Below are 19,820 nucleotides of genomic sequence, written 5' to 3'. Positions count from 1 at the left end.
AGAAACATGTCACATTGGAGAGAAAGGGTCATGGTTAATAAAACCAATGGTACCAAAAGTGGGGACTACACACAGGCTTTATTGATGCACATACAGGAAAAACAACTTATGATACTGTAGAGAACACAAATCCACAAAACAGCTCAGGACAAAAAGAAAAAACAGAAAAAAAGGTGAAGGAACATTCCCAGCATTACTATTAAAATAGCTTGTACATTGAGGATATATGCCTGGTATTTATAATGACATTCTCACAGTTGGTAGTTTGTAAGTGCCTTTGGTTGTCAAGGCCTAGATGTATTTGTGGTATTTACCTGTGTGCAATTTACAATTTACAATTTAGGCATTTAGCAGACGCTCTTAATCCAGAGCGATTTACATTAGTCGTGTGTATTTGTGTGTGTATTTGTTTTCATTCAAACTCCTGTGTGCGTTGTTTTCTTTCTCTCTTTTTTTGTAGAAAAGTAGTGAATGTTTTAGAAAAATTAAATATAAAAGAGCCAAGAAAACACAATCAGTACAGACAGAAAAAAAAAAGACAGCAATAGGCAATTTGACCAGAATCTGTTATATAGTATACACGGTAATAACAGAATTTTAGAAGCACACATGCAGTTTTGCCATCATGCATTCAATTTGCAGGTGGACTAAATAAATGAACAATAAATAAAGCTAGCTTTATTGTACCTCTCTATAGCTGTGCATTTACTTAAATATAATAACATTTAACACATGGGCGGCGGTGGCTCAGGGGTAGAGTGGCTGGATGGTAACCGTGAGGTTGCAAGTTCGAACCCGGGCTCCCCCAGAGTTACTGTCGAAGTGTCCTTGAGCAAGACACTGAACCCCAAATTGCTCCCGATGTGCTAGTTGGTGCCTTGCATGGTTTCCGCTGCCATCGGTGTATGAATGAAAGTGTGTGTGAATGGGTGAATGTAATGCACAATCTCTGTAAAGCGCCTTGGATAAAGGTGCTATATAAATGCACCATTTACCATTTTATATTTACCATATAAACAGTATATGTGCAAATTTCAGAAATCTATAATAAAAACTTTAGATTGTATCGAATATCTTCGATAGTTCAAGTGCAGTACAACATCAAGGGAGATTATATTCCCCTCTGAAGGAAACTGAGATTCTTTAATACTATGTGGAACAGTGGAAATCAATCTTTCCCATGAAACCCTTCTGTCTTCAACAGTGTCTTTTGGTGTGCTTTCTCACTTTCCTTATGGTGTGTTGTGTTTGTTTTGATTTTCTATTGGCTTGGTATTAGACTATACAGTAGGTATTTAGGTTGTTAGTTGGGTTTAAATTGTGTATGGTATTTTTATTCTTAATCTAGGCAGTTGTATGTTTTGTTTTTTTCTCTATGTGTTATGTTGTCACACTGTGGTGTATTTGTATGTGGGACTAAGGATAGAAATGAGCTCTAGCTACATCCGGCATATTGTTGCATATATTGATTGAAATGTTCATTAATAATATGCACTGTCCTGGAAATAAATAAAGTATAAAGTAACGTAAAATTCAGGGAGAAGACTCATAGGCACACTCTCAAAAATATACACACAACATCACAGCAGATTTATACACTTTCAGAGTTAAACCAACACTCTGAACTGTGTCTTGTGAATTCAGGAACTTGCTGACCGCTTGGGCCATTCTCAGAGCCTGCTTTCCACTCTCATGGGTCGGCTGATATCAGTCAGCCACATTCTGAGTCCATTCAGCGACACTGACCTGAGGTGGGCAAAGATACACATGAAACATTGTTTTTAACCAATAACAAAAAATAGATTGTCGCTGTCAGGCATAATCTTGTCTATGTCCAGATTTATCTTTTTCCTTTTTTCCTTTTTATAAATTAATGTCAGTGTCGCACAAAAGAAGCACTAACAGCTGATCAACAAGCTCACAACACGTTTTTTGTTTTTTGTTATGTTCACCTATAATGGCATGTCCAAAATAGGCCTATCTCACAGCCCGTTTTTCACGCCCACTTCCGGTAAATAGTGGTGACTTTAACATGAGCATTTACACGTTTTTTTCTCTGGAGAATCTAAGTACATTTTCTAATGTAAAAATGAGACAGACCAATATTATTATGAAGCAAACAATATGGTAAATCAGCTCGAACAGATAGAACAAACCTTACCTTGAGAAAACAAAAGTTGTAGACTTCTTAAATTACCTCTGTTAACATGAAGCGTCTATGGAGTGACGTCACGCTATCACCACTAACCCCGAAAGGGGGCGTATTAAGGGGGGCGGGGAAATTCTGTGAGATAGGCTTATAGGGATGCCAGGTTGAAGTGGTTATGTCTCTCTGTGGTTTTATAACTATTTAAGCAATGAAAAGTATTAACAAGAGCTTGTGACTAAATAATAACTTCAATGGCTGGGTTTCCCAAATGACATTATGCATAGGGAGTATGTGTGTGGACGGTTCTTCTCAACAACACCCCCTTTCACTGTGAACATAGATATTCCGTGCATAGATGTGTCACGCAATGGTAGGCCTGAGGCCTGACCGATCAATAAAAGAATGCTGAATTAACTAGCTTGTATTGGTAACTTTGACTGCACAATAGCCTCCCATTTAACCTCCTATATTTATTAACCCACAAGCTAGTTAATTCAGCATTATTTTATTGATCGGTCAGGCCGGTATTGTGCGTGGCACATCTATGCACGGAACATCTATGTTCACAGTGAAAGGGGGTGTTGTTGAGAAGAACCACATGCATACTGCCTACGCATAATGTCATTTGGGAAACCCAGCCATTGGAACACAGGATATTTTTTCAATTTCCTGAAAAGTTGCGGTTTGGACATACAACAAGGTTTCCGCACGACTGTGACGATGTAGTCATTATGTGCGATCCTTTACTGCATGTGGAAGGAGAAATTCACACTGTACCTAGTAAAACGATTCATTCCATGTGAGCTGTGTCAAGCTTTCACATAACAGCACACACACCAGCTTTGCTCTCCATCTTTTTGCCATAGCTGCAAACAACAGACAGAAAGATTATGTCTTCCATCACTCGTACTGTAGTGGTGAGGACAAACGTTAGAAGAACCTGCAAATTAATACAAACCCATTGAGGTTAGCTGGCTCAGAGTGGTAGTTGTGCTTGGCTTGCTCAGTTATAGTAGGCACATGGTGTACTGGCTCAAACTGACTGTGGGTGTGACTGGGCTTCAGGGGATGGAAGTGGCTCTTCAGGTCAGGAGAGCGAAGGGGCAGGGATACATGATTTGTCTCTGGAACGTTGCCATTGATTTCCTCTGCCTCTGTGTCGAAAATGGGTTTGGAAGGGCCTACTGAATGGGCCAGCTGCAGTTTCTTCATGTGGTTAATGGCCACAGTGGCATGGAAGGCTTGCTGGAAACACACAGAGACAATAAGGTGTTAGAGTGTGACTTAAAAGCCATATAAATGGCCAAGAAATCTGAATTATTGTTTCATTTTCACATTTAGTCTTTGGTGACAGGAGCATTGGAAGCAGTACCACCAGACTACTTCTGAACAGTTTCTATCTAGCAGCAATTAAGACTGCTGAATAAGAGCTAAGCCTGTTGCCACTTCACTAGCCTGAAAGAATGCTCGCTTTTCTTGGAATAGAGGGGTGGATCAAACTAGCGTTGGAAACGGAAGCCGGCTCCAGGACATAAAAAGTGCGGGGACATTATTTTAGACTCACATCTGACACCTTGATCGAGTTGAGAGGTGCGTTCACAGGGCAGATGAAACGCGCACATTTGGAGCAGCTACATGCATCATTCCGTCTTTGCAAGGTCATGTCCCTGGTTTCCATTGATTGTCGTTGGACATTGGACATTCAGACCCAAATGACCCCCCTCCGGCTCCCTATTGGTTCACTAACCTATTGTACCGCCTGTGTTTTAAAGGGTCTCTCTGCACACATACATGACTCTTATTTTACTATGCACTAGTTATTATGCAGATTAGTTACACATCGTGCACTTTATGCATGTCCTTTCCTCGCTCTCCTCTTTACCTCTTATTACCTATCTTTTTCAACTGCAATGATGGGTCTGCAGTGCACAATCAAGAATTTCACTCATATTACCTGTATGTGATGTGACAATAAAGATTGATTGACATGATGAGGGGGTGATTTACGTCTGTCGAATCGAACGCAAACCAATATAATTGTGCATTCTGTACATATATCCTCCTATTTGACATGTCATCAGAGACCTTGATGAAGTAATTATGTCCATTAAATGGTGCTTAATCAGGAAAGATTTGGGCAGTCATCCAATTATTCTGCAGGGGCAGGACCTCAAAAGAGCTCACCAAGTCAGTGGCAATAAAAACAACCAGGGCACAGCATTTAAGACTTACCTTCCACTTTGACTTTGCAAAATTCTTCTGGATCTGAACACTGACAGAATAATAAATATCCTGGCTCCTTGCGGTCTTTCCCATGATCCTGAAAAAGAAAGAGAGAGGCACATGGTATTTAGAATTCCAGGTAGATATACGGTATCACTAATCAGTCCTATGGGTTGTCTTAAGCATTTCTGGCATAACACAGAATAATTAAAAAAATATGAGACTCTCACCAAGGGTGCCTGAGTGCCTGTTCAGTGGTGTAGCGCATGTGGGGATTCTTCTGCATCATGTTCCGTATGAAATCTTTAGCTGCATGCAGGAAAAAAGAAACAGCCATCATGGTCAGGACAGTGCTCTGTAAAGAAGAACCCATTTGTCCAGTAGCATCTCCAGTGTCTGCTGTGTTTACCAGATTCTGAGATGTCATCCCAGAAGGGAGAATCAAACTCATACTGCGCCTTCATGATCCTCGCAAAGAGCTGAGACTCTGATTCCTCGTAGAAGGGAGGATATCCACAGAGCCTGCAAACAACATGGTGCTTGAGTGTCAAGTTTTGGATCAATAGTAGAAATCACCTAAGAGGTATACCGTATAACATACTGTATAACCTGGATTTAAATGGCTTAACCTATACACTGTATGCTAAATGCTCACTAGGTGGTGCTACAACTCAATCAAAACTTTATCATCACATTGAACAACACTTATTAGCCCAGGGGCCAGGGGTGCCCAAAAGGTAGATCGTGATCTACCTTGACGATACCAGTACCAGTGATACCAGTAGATCACAAAGGCACCACAAAGGTAGACCACATGACATGGGCCTAAAAATATATTATTCAAATGTAAAAAACTAAGGCATCTGCCACTTGTATTAAGGTGACTTCATTGATTGACATCAAAAAGGGTCTGCCAGCTCAAACAAACAAAACAATGCAGTACTTTGTTTTCAAGTATTGTATCACAAACATCAGTAGCATTACAAAGTTACCAAAAAACCCTACCAATTAAAAAAAATCCCCCTGTATTTCCCATTCCAAGTGTGTTTGTCCTATTATGTAACGCCATCTTCACTATTACAAAGCCCCCTCAGGTGCATTGTTTAACTATTTGACTATTTTTTTTGGTGGGTAGATCTTGTTGATCTGAAAGTAGCTCTCAAGTCAAAATTATTGTATTAGCCCATAATTTGACAACTTTACATCTGTATATAAAGACAAAGCATGGTTAACAGAAGAATACTCACAGAATATAGGTGATAACTCCAATAGACCAGCAGTCCACTGCCTTGCTGTAGGGTTTCTGTGCCAACACCTCAGGGGCTGGAAGTTAGAAGACACTCTTGTGAGCAGCAACATATTTGAAAATACAATTGAAATCGTTTCAACATCCACACTAGTCCTCTGATGTCAAAGCTACGGTGACATATTGGCAAGGTTATTATAGTTTGGCCTCACAAATGTAATTTCTATGCAGTCCAATGTCAAGGAATGTTGAAAATGTTGAAATGAAGTAAAAAGAAAAAAGAAAAGGAAAAGTTATTATAGTTAATGTAACTTTCCTCTTCTACTCCCAATTGAAACTGTATTGAAAACTAATAAACAAACTAAAATCATAGAGAAAATGTCCTTAGTTTTCGTCTTTGTCCTTTTATTTCATTTGTACGATTCATTTCATACTATTTTGGTCTAAATCTTGATCTAAATTATTATAAAATTATAAATCTAAATTAATGGCATGATGTTTTGTTGAGTTTTTATTACACAATACTTTTCATGACCTTTTTGAATCTTACAATTTAGGCATTTAGCAGACGCTCTAAATCCAGTGCAATTTACTGTAAGCAAGAAAAACACGGGGTAATCTAGTAATTTAGGATCATAGGTAAACCAAGAACCTAATATCATCAGTCTAAAGTAACAGTATAATAAAAAATAAAAAAACTATAATCTGTGCATTGAAACTATACACACTATAGGATGCTAGGTCTACAAATAACCATGTTATGTAGACATCTGTCTACATAACATGCTCACTAAATTTCATTTTAGCCTTTTCATAAGCTTAGGGCATGTGCTACAGGCTTACTGTACCCCTGACAAAAAATAAACTAATTTAAATGAATAAAAACTAACACTATAACTAATAAAAAGTAAACTTAACAAAAACAACTGAACAACTAAACTATAATAACCATGCACAGTGCACACCGGTCGAGTATCACAGAGCCCAATGCATAATAAATGATGTTTTCTGTGCTGTAGTCTGTATTATCTTACTGTCATCATCCCCCCCTGTCCTTGACCCATTTTCAAACACCAATATCCAACCATAGATCATTCATATTGACACTGGTCATATTCTCTTACCAACATATCCTGGAGTGCCGCAGGCTGTTGACATGGCATGATGTTCACCGTTGTGTACCATCTTGGACAGGCCAAAGTCACTGATCATGATCTTGGAGTTCTCGTCCCGGTTGTAGTAAAGGAGGTTCTCTGGCTGCATAGAGACAACGAGATAGTCAAGGTGTTGATTCGGCGACTTTCCGCACAATTCAATTTCAATTTAAAGGAGCTTTATTGGCATGATAAAACATACGTTTACATTGCCAAAGCAAGTGTCAAAATATAATAAAAACTGTTGAAAATGAGGAAAGTATATAGAGTTGAAAGAGGTACAGCATTGTGTAAACAGAGCTATGTCACATTGCGTCGTCAAGTTGCCAATGTGTGACTTCTTGGGTTAAACATGTGTTAAACCAAGTTTCCAAATGGAAGCACTGACATAAGGATTTAACTTTAAATTATATTGACTATGTCCTACCTTGAGGTCACGGTGCACTATTCCCATTTCGTGCAGGTAGTTGACAGCCTGCAGCACCTGTTGAATGACCCTGCTCGCATCCTTCTCTGAGTACATCCCACGTTCCAGAATACGATCAAACAGCTCACCACCCGTAACGCTGCCGGTATCCAACGCCGAACAACAAAAAATATCAAAACATGTCACTGACAAATTAGTAACATTAATAGTACAGGAAATCTATGGAAAATACAGGATCAACCTCAAACTAATTGCAAAAGAAACAAACTCAGCTTATTTTGTATCTTCAATATATCCTGAATAACAGAAGAAAGTTGCCTGGAATTGTCTGAGGGGAAAGTGTTGAAAATGGCCTGTACAGTATGGAAACTATAGACATCCTATATATATTTTTTCATGATGCTGAATCCATTCCAAACATTCGTTTTGCACAAAAAAACTCCTTGGGCTAATAACGGCTATGGCCAAATTTAGCCCAATGAGTGTTTTTATGCAAAACGAATGCTTGGAATGGATTCAGCAGAGGAAATCTTGAAAAAACAAGAATGTGGCCGCACACGCCAATAGCCAGAGTGCCAATATTTTATTAGGACGTAGCAGGTAAGACAAATGAATCCAACGTTTCGGCGGTTAAGCCTTCATCAGGGAATGGATTCAGCATCATGAAAACACCCTAGTTTGACAAGCAAAAGGAAAGAAAATAGAAAATATTTGCCTTATATAGGATGTCTATGGTGGCCATACTGTACAGGCCATTTTCAACACTTCCCTTGGACAATTCCAGGCATCTTTTTTTCTGTTATTCAGGATATATTGAAGATACAAAATCAGCTGAGTTTGTTTATTTTGCAATTAGTTTGAGGTCAAATTACATTATTACTGGACTATAATGCACTTCAACCACATTAACCCTGGCTAGTAGCTACCCTATTTTGGGCATGCAGGCGATTCAATGTTCTATCCCTGAGAGTGTGCTCTATTAGCTCAGTGGTAAAAATGTCCTCACTTGTACAAGAGACCCGGTTTGAATCTTGGGTAAGACATGAAAGTTATAGAGTGCAGCTTTAAGTAGTTAATCTGAGTTTATATATTATATGACATGCATTTATACATTTGGAACCTTCCCTTTGAGGGTTATGAAGGACTGCCATTTTACTTTAAAGGGACATAAAATGTGCAAACTCACAGCTGCATGACAAGGTAGTAATGAGTCCGACTTTCATAAAAATCCTCCAGTCCCACCACATTCTTGTGGTTGATCCTGTTGGAAAGAATAGTATTTTAGCTTTCATCTTTCACATAATGTAGGAAAATGGATTCTATGCAGGGCCAAAAATGACTCCTTGATCATTTTCTGTATACACAAAACAATGCTCTAAAATCTTAAGCCTTCAGAATGTGAAATGAAGCTGAATGATAGGCTCATCACAAATGGAGGATTCATTACTTTCTCAACACAGCAATCTCATTATCCAGATTGAAGTCCGTCTTCTGATTCTTCTTCATACATTTCATGGCAAACATCTTCCCTGTCTTCCTCTCCTTTGCCAGGTAAACATCAGAGAAGGCCCCCCTGTTAATTATAATACAGAATGAGTTATTGGCACCAGAGTGTTTAATGACTGAAATAAAAACATTTACAGGACCTAATAAATGTTTTTATTTGCAAATTAATAAAATAGTATGCAGAAGTTTTTTCTTCTGCATTAGTCAACCCATGGCCAACTCTGATGCACATAGTTGATCTGTAGATGTGCAAAAGTTCTGCTCTTTAATGAAGCGAATCAGAGTTCACAAGTCAAGTTCACTTGCTGCCATCATCAGCTCTGTCTGGGAATAGTTGTTCCACCAGGTGGATTAGGCCCTTAATCCCTTATGCAATGGAAAGCCAAGGGCTCCAGGTATATGAAGCTTAGGTCACGGTGCAGAGCAGGTGAAAGACCAAGCCCCTAATCTTTAGGCCTGGTCACAGACAAGAGTCAAGGACTCAGGAACTGTACTGTACTGTAGTCTGTCATACTGTGGACTGTGATTGTGAACTAGCCAAAAGAATGCAGAGGGAGAAATTAACAAAACAATTTAACATTGGCTGACTGATTCCAGTGCCACTGGAACACGTTTTAAGCTAGAAACAAAGGCAGTGTGAACTTGTTTGATCTGTTTTATTTCCCACTTGTCACAGTTATGCCTTCGTGCTAATGAGTAAAGGACTTAAGTGGATGCCTTTCAGGATGCTGAAAGTAACGTTAAAGCTTGAAGTTGTCACACGTTGCCAAGCATGTCCAAAATGAATTTGACGCGTAGATGAAGAAAAAGAAGGCACCCAAAATCAACATCCTTGCACAATTGATGTCTCCATGGTTACTAAAATGCATTTCCTTCAGAGGCTCTCCTTGACTTTAATTGTGATTCTCAAGAGAAATTCAAATGTTCATTCGAGCAATGACAGGGAACGCTAAGCACGACCCTCTTTGCTTTCAGATTGAGGGAGAGACGAGACCTCATAAATGCAGCATAGGCAATAACAAAGAAAGAGTATAGTGGATGGCATAAACCTACGGTACATCCATAACCACTTTCAATCTGGCGGTCCTATTTTGGTCAAGTCATAATAGGCTAAATTCTTCAAACATAAAATAAATAATATGTCAAGCAGCAATAAGACGGGGTCAAGCAATAAAGAAAAAATCACACCCATGTGAAGTGAGTGGTGCAACTCCGTGTGGGGGTCCCCGGGGGGTCTGCAGAAGATCCAGACCCACAGGAACGTGGCCAGGGTGCCGCCCCAGTTCCGACGAGCCGCCCCACGTCCGAAACGGTCGAGAAATGACAGTTACCATGTGGGGGTCCCCGGGGGGTCCCTGGGGTCCCCTGGGGATCCCCGGAACATCCAGACCACCAGGAATGGGCCCAGGGGGCTGGCCTGGTTCTGGCGAGCCGCCCCGCGTCCGAAACGGTCGAGAAATGACAGTTACTGTGTGGGGGTCCCCGGGGGTCCCTGGGGGGTCCCTGGAACATCCAGACCCCCAGAAATGCGGCCAGGATTCCGGGCTGTTTCCGACGAGCCGCCCCGCGTCCGAAACGGTCAAGAAATGACAGAGTTACCATGTGGGGGTCCACATGGTAACTCTGGCGAGCCGGTACCGGACAACGACAGCACAGAAATGCCAAAACAGTGAAAGATGGCGGAACCCCATCGGGCTTGACCCCTAATATTAATTTGTGTTCTCAAAATATCTGATCTACATGCTCATATTGCATCGCCTTGTTGCAGATTAGCTAATTTCACTATTATGACATATCGTATCACATACATGACTAGAGAATAGAGGGCTTAAATGGTTAACAGAGACGTCTTTAGGTCCTTTTTTAATGGTAACCGCTAAAATCCATTGTTTGACAGCAGCCATTGCTAGGCAACGTCTTGTTCAGTGCTCCCGGACATGTTTTGTGCATGCACACAGCCATTCACTTCCTTGTTTACGGGCCGACAAAACTTGGTATTATATCTGAATTTACGGTGCTGTCCATGGTTTTGATCAGAATGCAGATGTTAATTTCTGACTTAACCAAGCATCTCGTTTGGAATATTAACGCTATACAGAGAGATCACTTATTAGTGCGAGGTAGTAATGGAACATTATACCTCCCGGTTTTGGGGGGAAATGGAAGGCAGGTTTTTCAGAGTAAAATCTGTCTCATTTGCTGGGCACTCTAGCACCTTTATTTTTAAAGATTAAAAAGTGTTAAGAAGAAGAAGAAGAAGATCAGCTACTGCTGATATTTTTGAGGGGCCTCCTATATACAGCTTTTGACCCCACACATCTCAATATTTGCCATTGACAATGAAAGGAGAAATTAGGTCAAATGTCCGCCAAATATGACGTACATTTGTGGCAAGTTGGCAACAGGCATTCTGATTGGCCAGTATGAGATAATGCATGATGATGTACGATAAGAGTGCCCCTCACTTCACACGGGTGTGATTTTTGAGCTGTAATGCTTATCTTTCATCGATGCTTGTTTACGAAAACGCCATAGACAATAAAGAGAAGTTTAATGTTTGTTTTGAGGACTAAAACAAACATTAGCACCCGTTGCTTAAACAAACATTATGTTGTAAGATGATAAGAGCGCCCCTCACTTCACATGGGTGTGATTTTTTGAGAGCGATCAGCTTAAGCTGTCTGTCCCACCGGACACCATCAGAACAAATTAGACCGATCAGGGTATCTTGTGTCTTAAGGCTTCAGTAAAGTACGTCTCCACAGGTCAATCCAATCAAACCAATAATCTGTACTACTCAGCCATGTGTAACAGTACAATCAGGCCATGCCAATAGTTACTAGTGTACCACTGTATCACAGATTCCAAGCACAACGGTGGATGTGACAGTTCTTTGAGAAAGATGAGACTGAATACGTACGATCCCAACTCCTCCATGAAGTCAAATAGTTCCAGGATGTTCACAGTGTCCTTCCACACACAGTCAGCTTCCTTACGACCCATGTCTGCTTCAGCAGGGATTTCTGTCACGAGGAGAAAACAGATGACCCATCACAACATTGTGTGTCACACAACTAAGGTCTAATGGCACGTCAGATAGGAAACTGGCCTTGCTAACATGTATCTAATTCTAATAATAACCGTAAAGATAATCTAAACATGTAGTTGTAGAAGATAAAATGAAAAGAAATTAAAGTTCCTTTGTTTCCCCCTTACTAAGAGGATAATGTTCAGATTAGAAAATTAACAGTTATTAAAACTATAAGTCAAAATGTGCATCTTGAATATAGCAAACATACTGTAGAGCACTGTTCTGATTATTATAACCCTAACCATAAAAAATGTAATCTGTACCAAATGTGAAAACAAGAGCTGTTTCATATACTGTATCTGCAGCAATACATAGCCTACTGTAAAAAAACAAAAAAAACAAAAAAAAACGATTCTGGACAAAAATATTGAAAGTTCCAATCAGCTAAATGGATTTGAGGGATTAGAATTACACTCATTATGTGAACAGGTATAAGCCTATAGCTTCCTAACCAGTTGTGGCCTTATATAAGGGATTTGTTGTTCTGGAGACCTGATCTTGGAACAGGCACCCAAAGAGTAAATAGCCTAACTGATCAGATTAATACTGTCTGTTTAATGAGGTTCATTCCAAAGTTCCAAACATGTATGTGAGCAGATATGAGCAGCAAATATGAGCAGAAACATTCAGCGGAAAGATGCATAGCCAAGAGACACAAGCCAAACAATTCCAGCGATAGTGAGTAAAACCATGAGCAATTCAATTACTTGATGTGTGTAATTAAAAAAAATGCATCCCATCTCCAAATAAGTTTGCAAACACAAGATGTAGGTTATGCTTATACTGATATAATACTGTAGCTACAACCTGCACTCTCTGTACAGGCCAAAGTATGCACCCCATGTGAGGATGGATGTCCAGCATAGGATGACATGTAGCAGGTGTCAACAATGCATAGGCCTACTACAGTAATCATAAACAGACCCTTGAGAATAATTTACTTTGTCTGTGGAATTTGATTAGGCTAATACATTTAAACTAATTTAGAATGTTTATTGTCAAGAGGGGCTGACAGGTGCTGTGCATTTTTTTAGGGGCACTAGCTGGCGTGGCCAATATAAGCATCTTGTGACTGGTTTTGATTTATACAATAACACACTGCATTCATGTCTTGTACAGTATATAGTATATAGTGGCAGTGAATCTGCAATCGTGTGGCAGCCACAGTGGGTGCCCCTCATTTCACACAAGTGTGATTTATCTTTAAGGGGCGCTAGCCCCTTCTATAAACAGCTTTCAGTGTCTCAAGCTTTGCCATTGACAATGAAAGGGGAATTCCAGTCAAATGTCCGCAAAATCTTGTCCCCGCCCATCTCAATATTTGCCATTGACAATGAACGGAGAAATTACATCAGAATTCCGCTAAATATGACGTAAATTAACATCAAAACATTAAATGCCATTGACATTGAAGGGAAAATTTACATCATATGTAAACAAGCAAATCAGCCAACCAATCACAGGCATTCTGATTGGCCAGTATGAGATGATGCAAGATGATGTATGATGATAAGAGCTGATAATTCCGCTAAATATGACGTAAATTAAACATCAAAACATTAAACGCCATTGACATTGAAGGGAAAACTTACGTCATATGTAAACGAGCAAATCGGCTAATCAATCACATTGGTGGGAGCGCTTGGCCAATAAGGGAACACCTTATATACCTTATAGCAATGTCAAATGTCCGCTAACATAAATTGATGTACGATGACAAGAGCGCCCCTCATTTCACATGGGTGTGATTTTCTTACACCAGACACCACAGTATAGCCAGGACTGACAAGTCAGTTATCCATTAGTCTATTAAGTGGTAATAACGGCAGTGAACATGAAAATGTACACTGAGGCAAGCCAATCAATCAATCAATCAATCAATCAATCAATCAATCAATCAATCAATCAATCAACAAACAAATCAAATAGGCCTAAGTAAGTAATAATAAAAACAACTTCAGCATATTTCATACATACAATGTAGCCCAAGGTGCTTCACATTAAAGGACCACTTCACCACTTTTCAACTTATCTTCATATAATTGGTACTCACTAATGTTCATGATAAAATACCACATTTATTTCCTACTCAGTCTGTGTCTCATAGGAGGGCTGTGGGCAGTTCAGAAACCCGTCCACCAGTGACATCATCGTTAGGTAGATGTTTGAAACAATATTTAAAAAAATATATACCGGTATTCAGATTTTTATTATCGTGAGAACGATGGCTTCCATTATTGCATTGCAACTTTTCAGGAATAGAATGTCTGCAGTTTCTATTAGCTTGGATGCCCCGAATGAATGAATAGTTTATTTCGGTCTTAAAAACATGTACATGATTATTACAGCGAAACTTTACAGGAAATGTTTGGACCGAAAAGGTGTGCTGAAGCCGTAGCTTATATTGTGCCTACCCTACCCTTTGACTTACTTATATTACATTAATATAAATAATAACAAAAGGAACAACAAAGAATGGATACAACAGGCAAGCAAAGGAATACATTTGGTAGAATCATATGGAGATGGAAATGATGCATTATAAGATGTTTATTGGCAATGTTTTATAGTATTTTTCAACTATATCATTTTTAAACATTTTCTTAAATTTATAGATTGAATTGCAACTTTTGTGGTCATTATCACAACTATTCCATATTTCTGCTGCCATTACAGATGGACATAGTTTTTTGTATCTTTTTTTAGGGGCACTAGCCCCTCCTATATATACGTAGGCTACAGGTTTAATGTTTGTTTTTAGTTCAATGTTTGTTTTAAAAACGTCATTGACAATGAAGGGACAATTTACGTCATATTGTCCCTCATTACGTCATATTGTCTCTTTCTTCACCTAATCAACATGAGTTAGACTTTAATGTATAAAATTAGCGCCCTCACTTCACTTGATTCTTTTTACCAGTGACATCTGGACGGCTTTCTGAACTGCCCACAGCCCTCCCATGAGACACAGACTGAGTAGATAAAAATTGTGCTATTTTAAAAGTGGTCCTTTAAGATAATAAATAATAGGATGTCAGAAAAAAAAGAATTCTTAAACAGAAACATAACAGTGTAGTAAAAGATAAACGAATACAAATTAATAAAAATCACACCCGTGTGAAGTGAGGGACGCTCTCATCATCGTACTACATCATCATGACGTAACATGTCGATTTGCTCAGACACATATGATGCAAATTCTCCATTCATTGTGAATGGGAATTTAATCTTTGTGTAGGACAAAAATCTACACTAATAGCCTGAATATAGAGGGGCTAGTGCTCCTCAAAAATATAAATATAAATAAAGTCAAGTATCCTTGGAAAAACACTGCGGCAAGAATGCGAATGTTTACAGATAGCCTGCCATGCAGATCATTTTATAAAGCAATCTCAGAATTGAATAATATTAAAATGTAGAAAAACTGTGGGATGCTGAATGGAATTCCGACGATGCACCCACCCGGGCTATCCAAATAATCCGCGTAATTTGGACGCGCTTGTCTGCCTTGTCAACTCAACACACAGCGGTAGGTGATGAAAAAAAGTCTTATGTGTCCGAACAGCAGTTACCTAAGCTACTATATAGTATAGGCTATATACACTAAAAAAGTAAAATGTTTTAATCACAGCCTGTGTAGTTCTGAACGACTCCATAGGCTAGTTATCTTACCTATTGCGCGGTGAGGTCTGTGCTAACTCCTGTCAAACGCTTGGAGGTGTGGACCGTCTGGACTAGGGGCTATGCTGGACAGGCGAGGCTGCACCGTGTGAATGAAATGAGACGCAGGAACATGTATAGAGCGCCGACGGGAGGGGCTGACAACAGTGCTCTGAACAGGTGCTGCGCCTTTCTGGCCACCCAGTGGCCAGGATTGACAAATCACTTTTATCAAGATTAGGCTATGTAACTGCAGTAGCGAACATGAAAATGAACACAGAGAGACGAATCAGAATAGAAATACATAGGCTACATAAACAAGTAACATTTGAAATTGAAAGTCTGATTCACCAGTAAGACGCCTGAGGGCAAGAAGCGACCTCGCCCTTGTGCACACATCCACTTCGTTGACTTGAAGGCAGACGCTTTGGCATGGGGGGTCAGATCAACATGGAATGAATTTTGTACTGGACATAAGGAGCATGTCTTGAGTGCACAGGGTTTGATGAGGTCAGATTAACATAGCCTATGGAATGTCAGAACATATGGAGATCTAAGGGTGGTAGCGGGGACATTCTCTTCGAGTGTACAGGGTTTGATGAGGGCCCAGGTATAGGCCCGGGCCTTAATTTTCGGGCCTGTTGAGAACTCGGGGCGCGGGGCGCGGCTGCACTAATAACTTTGGGGCAGGCCCGTCTAGAGTTTGAATGGACAGGTGGGCCTGTTGAGAACTCTAGTTTTCGCCGGCTGCCGAATGCGATCTAAGGGTTTGAGGTCAGAGTTGCTGGCCAATGTTGATGACATCAGGGATCTCCATATATGGACTTAACTGGTCACATTTGCTATGACATCAGGGTCTCCACATCTCCATCCCTGATGATGTCACATGATGTCACGACTCACGAGACCCATGGTGACCGACCAACACACTGATGGTGCCCGACAGACTGACGGGAAATGCACGATTTATAGTTAACTGCCACTGTTAACTTCGGTCGCAATAAGCGATAAGCTAAGTGCCTATAGAGTCTTTAGACGAACGAGTGCGTGTATGGATAACATAGAACAAGATCATCAGAACGTAACGTTGCATATAGGCTTGGGAGGCTATTCTAGAGACTATAGTAGGCTAAATTATATAGGCTATAGCCTATAGTATAGGCCTATAGTAACTTTATAGCACTTCTCCAAAACAATGTTACAAAATGCTTATCCAACCATAGACTACAGAACCCATATAGGAGCAAAAATAGCCTAATAAATAGGTATACACATTCGCCAACACCATCACCAAGCTGCTTAAGTTCACACAGGCCAGAGGTAGGCTTGCATATGGTTTGCATTAATCAGCACAATCCGCATTATAGGTGCTCATTATTATTTATAATTATTGTCTCCACCAGGCCGAAGGCATGGGGAGAGAGTATGTTTTGCACTCCGTCCGTGTGTGTGTGTGTGTGTGTGTGTGTGTGTGTGTGTGTGTTACCAGCTAATCTCTGGCACCGTGTGTGCGTGCGTGTGTCCGTCTGTCCGTCTGTTACCAGCTAATCTCCGGCACCGTGTGTACGTGCGTGTGTCCGTCTGTTACCAGCTAATCTCCGGCACCGTTAACCCGGTCGATGCCAAATTTTGCACACACACTCCCTGGATGCCAACAATGAACCTCTGCCCCAAATTCGGGGCAAAAAAACGGCCTGTTATAGCACCACTAGGAGGCTGACTTTTGTAAAACACAATTTTTCATATTACTCCTCCAGATTCTGTCCAAATATCCCGCAAATCGTTACACAGTATCTCTATAGTCATGTGTTCAAAACGGATCTGTCCGATATTTCATATTCCATCCTAATTGGCTAACATTGGCTATCAAAGTTTGCAGGATTGGCCCGTTTTGAACAAAAAGCCTCAAATAATGAACGCAGCGTGCAATAAGGGCCTTTCTCGGCCCCACCTCTCTCCCTGTGTTTTAGGATCCAAGATGGCCGCAGCACCAGGCGGGGGTGGCCTTACTGGGCTGCGTTCACAAATTCAAGACACCTGTCTTGCGTTTGTCTTGTGTCTGTGTTTAATGGACACAAGGCAAGTGTCTTGAATGCAGCCTTGTAAGGTCATATGTCGACCCCGCCCGCTCACCTCTGCCCCACCCCCTCCTGGTGCTGCGGCCAGCTTGGATCCTAAAACACAGGGAGAGAGGTGGGGCCGAGAAGCCTCATTATGTGAGATCTTTCACTGACTTTCCTACTAGGCTGAGGAATATATCCCACCCTTTTTCACATTGGTCTGTTATAGCTCCAACAACAGGTGGATTTTTGCAAAACACATTTTTGGAACAAAATGCCTCAAATCATCCAATTGCCATCCAAGGCGTAAGAAGAAATGGCACCCTTTTCACATTGGCCTATTATAGCGCAGCCAGGAGGCCACAACCTGACCTGGCCTGAAGGTGGAGTCCTGTGCCCCATGGGGCACTTTATCTAGTTCAGTCAGATAACTCACGAATAGATTTAACCAATATTTATTATAGAATGAGAATACAAGTGTGCATATATTTTATCTTAGCGTTTGGCTCTGCTAAATTTGTTCTCCCTGCTCGGCACAATTAAACACGACCGTTAAACATTAAGAGCAGGGAGATAGATTATACAATAACAACCACCCATGGGGAACAGAAATAACAGAGCCCACCGGTGGTGCTGGGGTGGCGGTGGGAGCAAACATCACATAACAACCAGGAACCATATGCAGAAGGAAGGCAGGAAGAAGAATGCAGTCTAGGTGAGTTTAAATACCCCGCCTGCCACATGCATCAGCGAATGACATGTGGGTCTTGCACACTGAATACACCGACATAATGCAGCATATTAACCCCTTGAGTATATGTATGCACCCTTGAGCACAGCATGAAACCCCTCGACTAAACTAACTCAGCAAGCTATACGTATCATTTATTATTATTTAATTGCAGTCCTGCAGAAAGTGCAGATTATAGGCTAATAACTCCACAGGCAGTATACTAAAGTGAAATGTTCTACAGATAGTATGCTGCCTACAATCTGCAGTCTACCTGCAAGGATGCAGCGCATGAATATCAATAGCTGGACCAGTTCTTGATGTTGTCATGGATACTGCCGTTTCATAATATTGTCATAAAGGAGTGCGCTGCTAATTAACTATTTATGAACAGAAGCGAACAGCAACATGCAGGCACAATGAAATAAATGATTGCATAAATTAATCACCATGCTTTTAATAGCCAAATTGAGGGTAAATCCAGAATTGACTTACAGGATTTCTACAGGATGTTTTTGTGCTGAATATATTACAGTTTACATCAAAAAGAAAAAGGTGCTCTAAATCAGCATCTGAAACTCCACAGGTTCTCAGCTTGGTTGCAATGCCTTTGCTTAAAACAAAAAAGTCCTGGCCTTTAAAACACTCCAGTGGGTTAAACCCATTATTCTAGAATTATACAAATTGGGTATTTTCAAATTCTCACTATTCTATGTATTACATTTCTCAAATGAGAGAACTATTATACGCACATCACTTATGGTGCTGGGTTCAAAAGTGACATCAGAAAAGAACCCACACAATCATTGAAATTGACAACGAAGAGCCTTGGCTCGAAATGTCAATAAAGTACAACTTTTGGAGCAGACGAGTGCGGGTTCTTCTCTCCTTTTCTATAGTCTTCTTACAATTCTAGAATAATGGGTTTGTAAAGGTTCAAATTGTGAGTTTATTCATGTCTGTTAGGTCTACTAACTTTCCAGGCACTTTAGGGGCCGACGGCCGGCCCCATACATTATAGCTCCTTGTGATGTGATTTACATTTTACTATTTCTTTATTCGTGTTCACATGTGATATTTATCCTGTCTTGGTACCATAAATAGTCTCCATGTTGACATTTTGCAAGATGATAACAGTTGACGCCTGTAAACAGTTGACACCTGTATTCAATTGCATTTGATTGTATCTCATATATAAATACCTCACTTACTGTTGTCTTGTCACAACGCTGAGGAAGGCCGACCAGGCCGAAACGCGTACGTTGTCTGCTTGTCAGAGGTAAATAAATCATGTGAAAAGGACATATTGAGTGCTGGCATTTTCTTCATTTTATCATGTATCATCGAGCCTTGCACCTAGAAGCATTGCTTCTCTAACCTGGATTGTTGCCGGTTGTCTGCTTCGGCAGTACTCTCTTCTCACTTCAATATAAGAGCAAAATTCAAAACGCATACTGTGGAGAGATGTGTAGTGTTTTCTGTTGTGCATTGCAGGTCTGCCCCTGAGCTGTCTGAAAGCCACTGTCTGTGTATTCCAAATGCACTGAAAACACAATCTAAAAAGGATAAGTACG

At 40.4% G+C, this 19,820-nt stretch overlaps 1 protein-coding gene across 1 annotated transcript; it reads right to left on the bottom strand.

The window, feature by feature from the left end:
* Positions 1–1,084: 1,084 nt before the first annotated feature.
* camk1gb (calcium/calmodulin-dependent protein kinase IGb) lies at positions 1,085–11,723 on the bottom strand. Its single transcript, XM_079520612.1, has 12 exons — positions 11,626–11,723; positions 8,647–8,772; positions 8,386–8,460; positions 7,200–7,338; positions 6,743–6,875; positions 5,620–5,695; positions 4,782–4,894; positions 4,603–4,681; positions 4,382–4,469; positions 3,108–3,394; positions 2,927–3,015; positions 1,085–1,746 (listed from the first exon to the last, which is right to left on the bottom strand). The coding sequence occupies exons 1-11, from the start codon at positions 11,706–11,708 to the stop codon at positions 2,967–2,969; spliced, it is 1,248 nt and encodes a 415-aa protein (XP_079376738.1). The 5' UTR covers positions 11,709–11,723; the 3' UTR covers positions 1,085–1,746; positions 2,927–2,966.
* Between the last annotated feature and the right edge of the window lie 8,097 nt (positions 11,724–19,820).

Source organism: Electrona antarctica (genome assembly GCF_951216825.1).
Source record: "Electrona antarctica genome assembly, chromosome: 2".
Classification (NCBI taxonomy): Eukaryota; Metazoa; Chordata; class Actinopteri; order Myctophiformes; family Myctophidae; genus Electrona; species Electrona antarctica.
Note: the sequence above shows the minus strand (reverse complement) of the source record. Positions and strands in the feature narration are given on the sequence as shown.

Bases quoted from the DNA above. Each gene is read 5' to 3' on its own strand.
- camk1gb (XM_079520612.1), bottom strand. From the start codon at position 11,708: ATGGGTCGTAAGGAAGCTGACTGTGTGTGGAAGGACACTGTGAACATC. The intron at 4,682-4,781 runs GTAAACACAGCA...TCCTGCATGCAG, and splicing joins GGATGACATCTCAGAATCTG to CTAAAGATTTCATACGGAAC. The intron at 3,016-3,107 runs GTTTGTATTAAT...TGTTGTTTGCAG, and splicing joins GAGCCAGCTAACCTCAATGG to CTATGGCAAAAAGATGGAGA.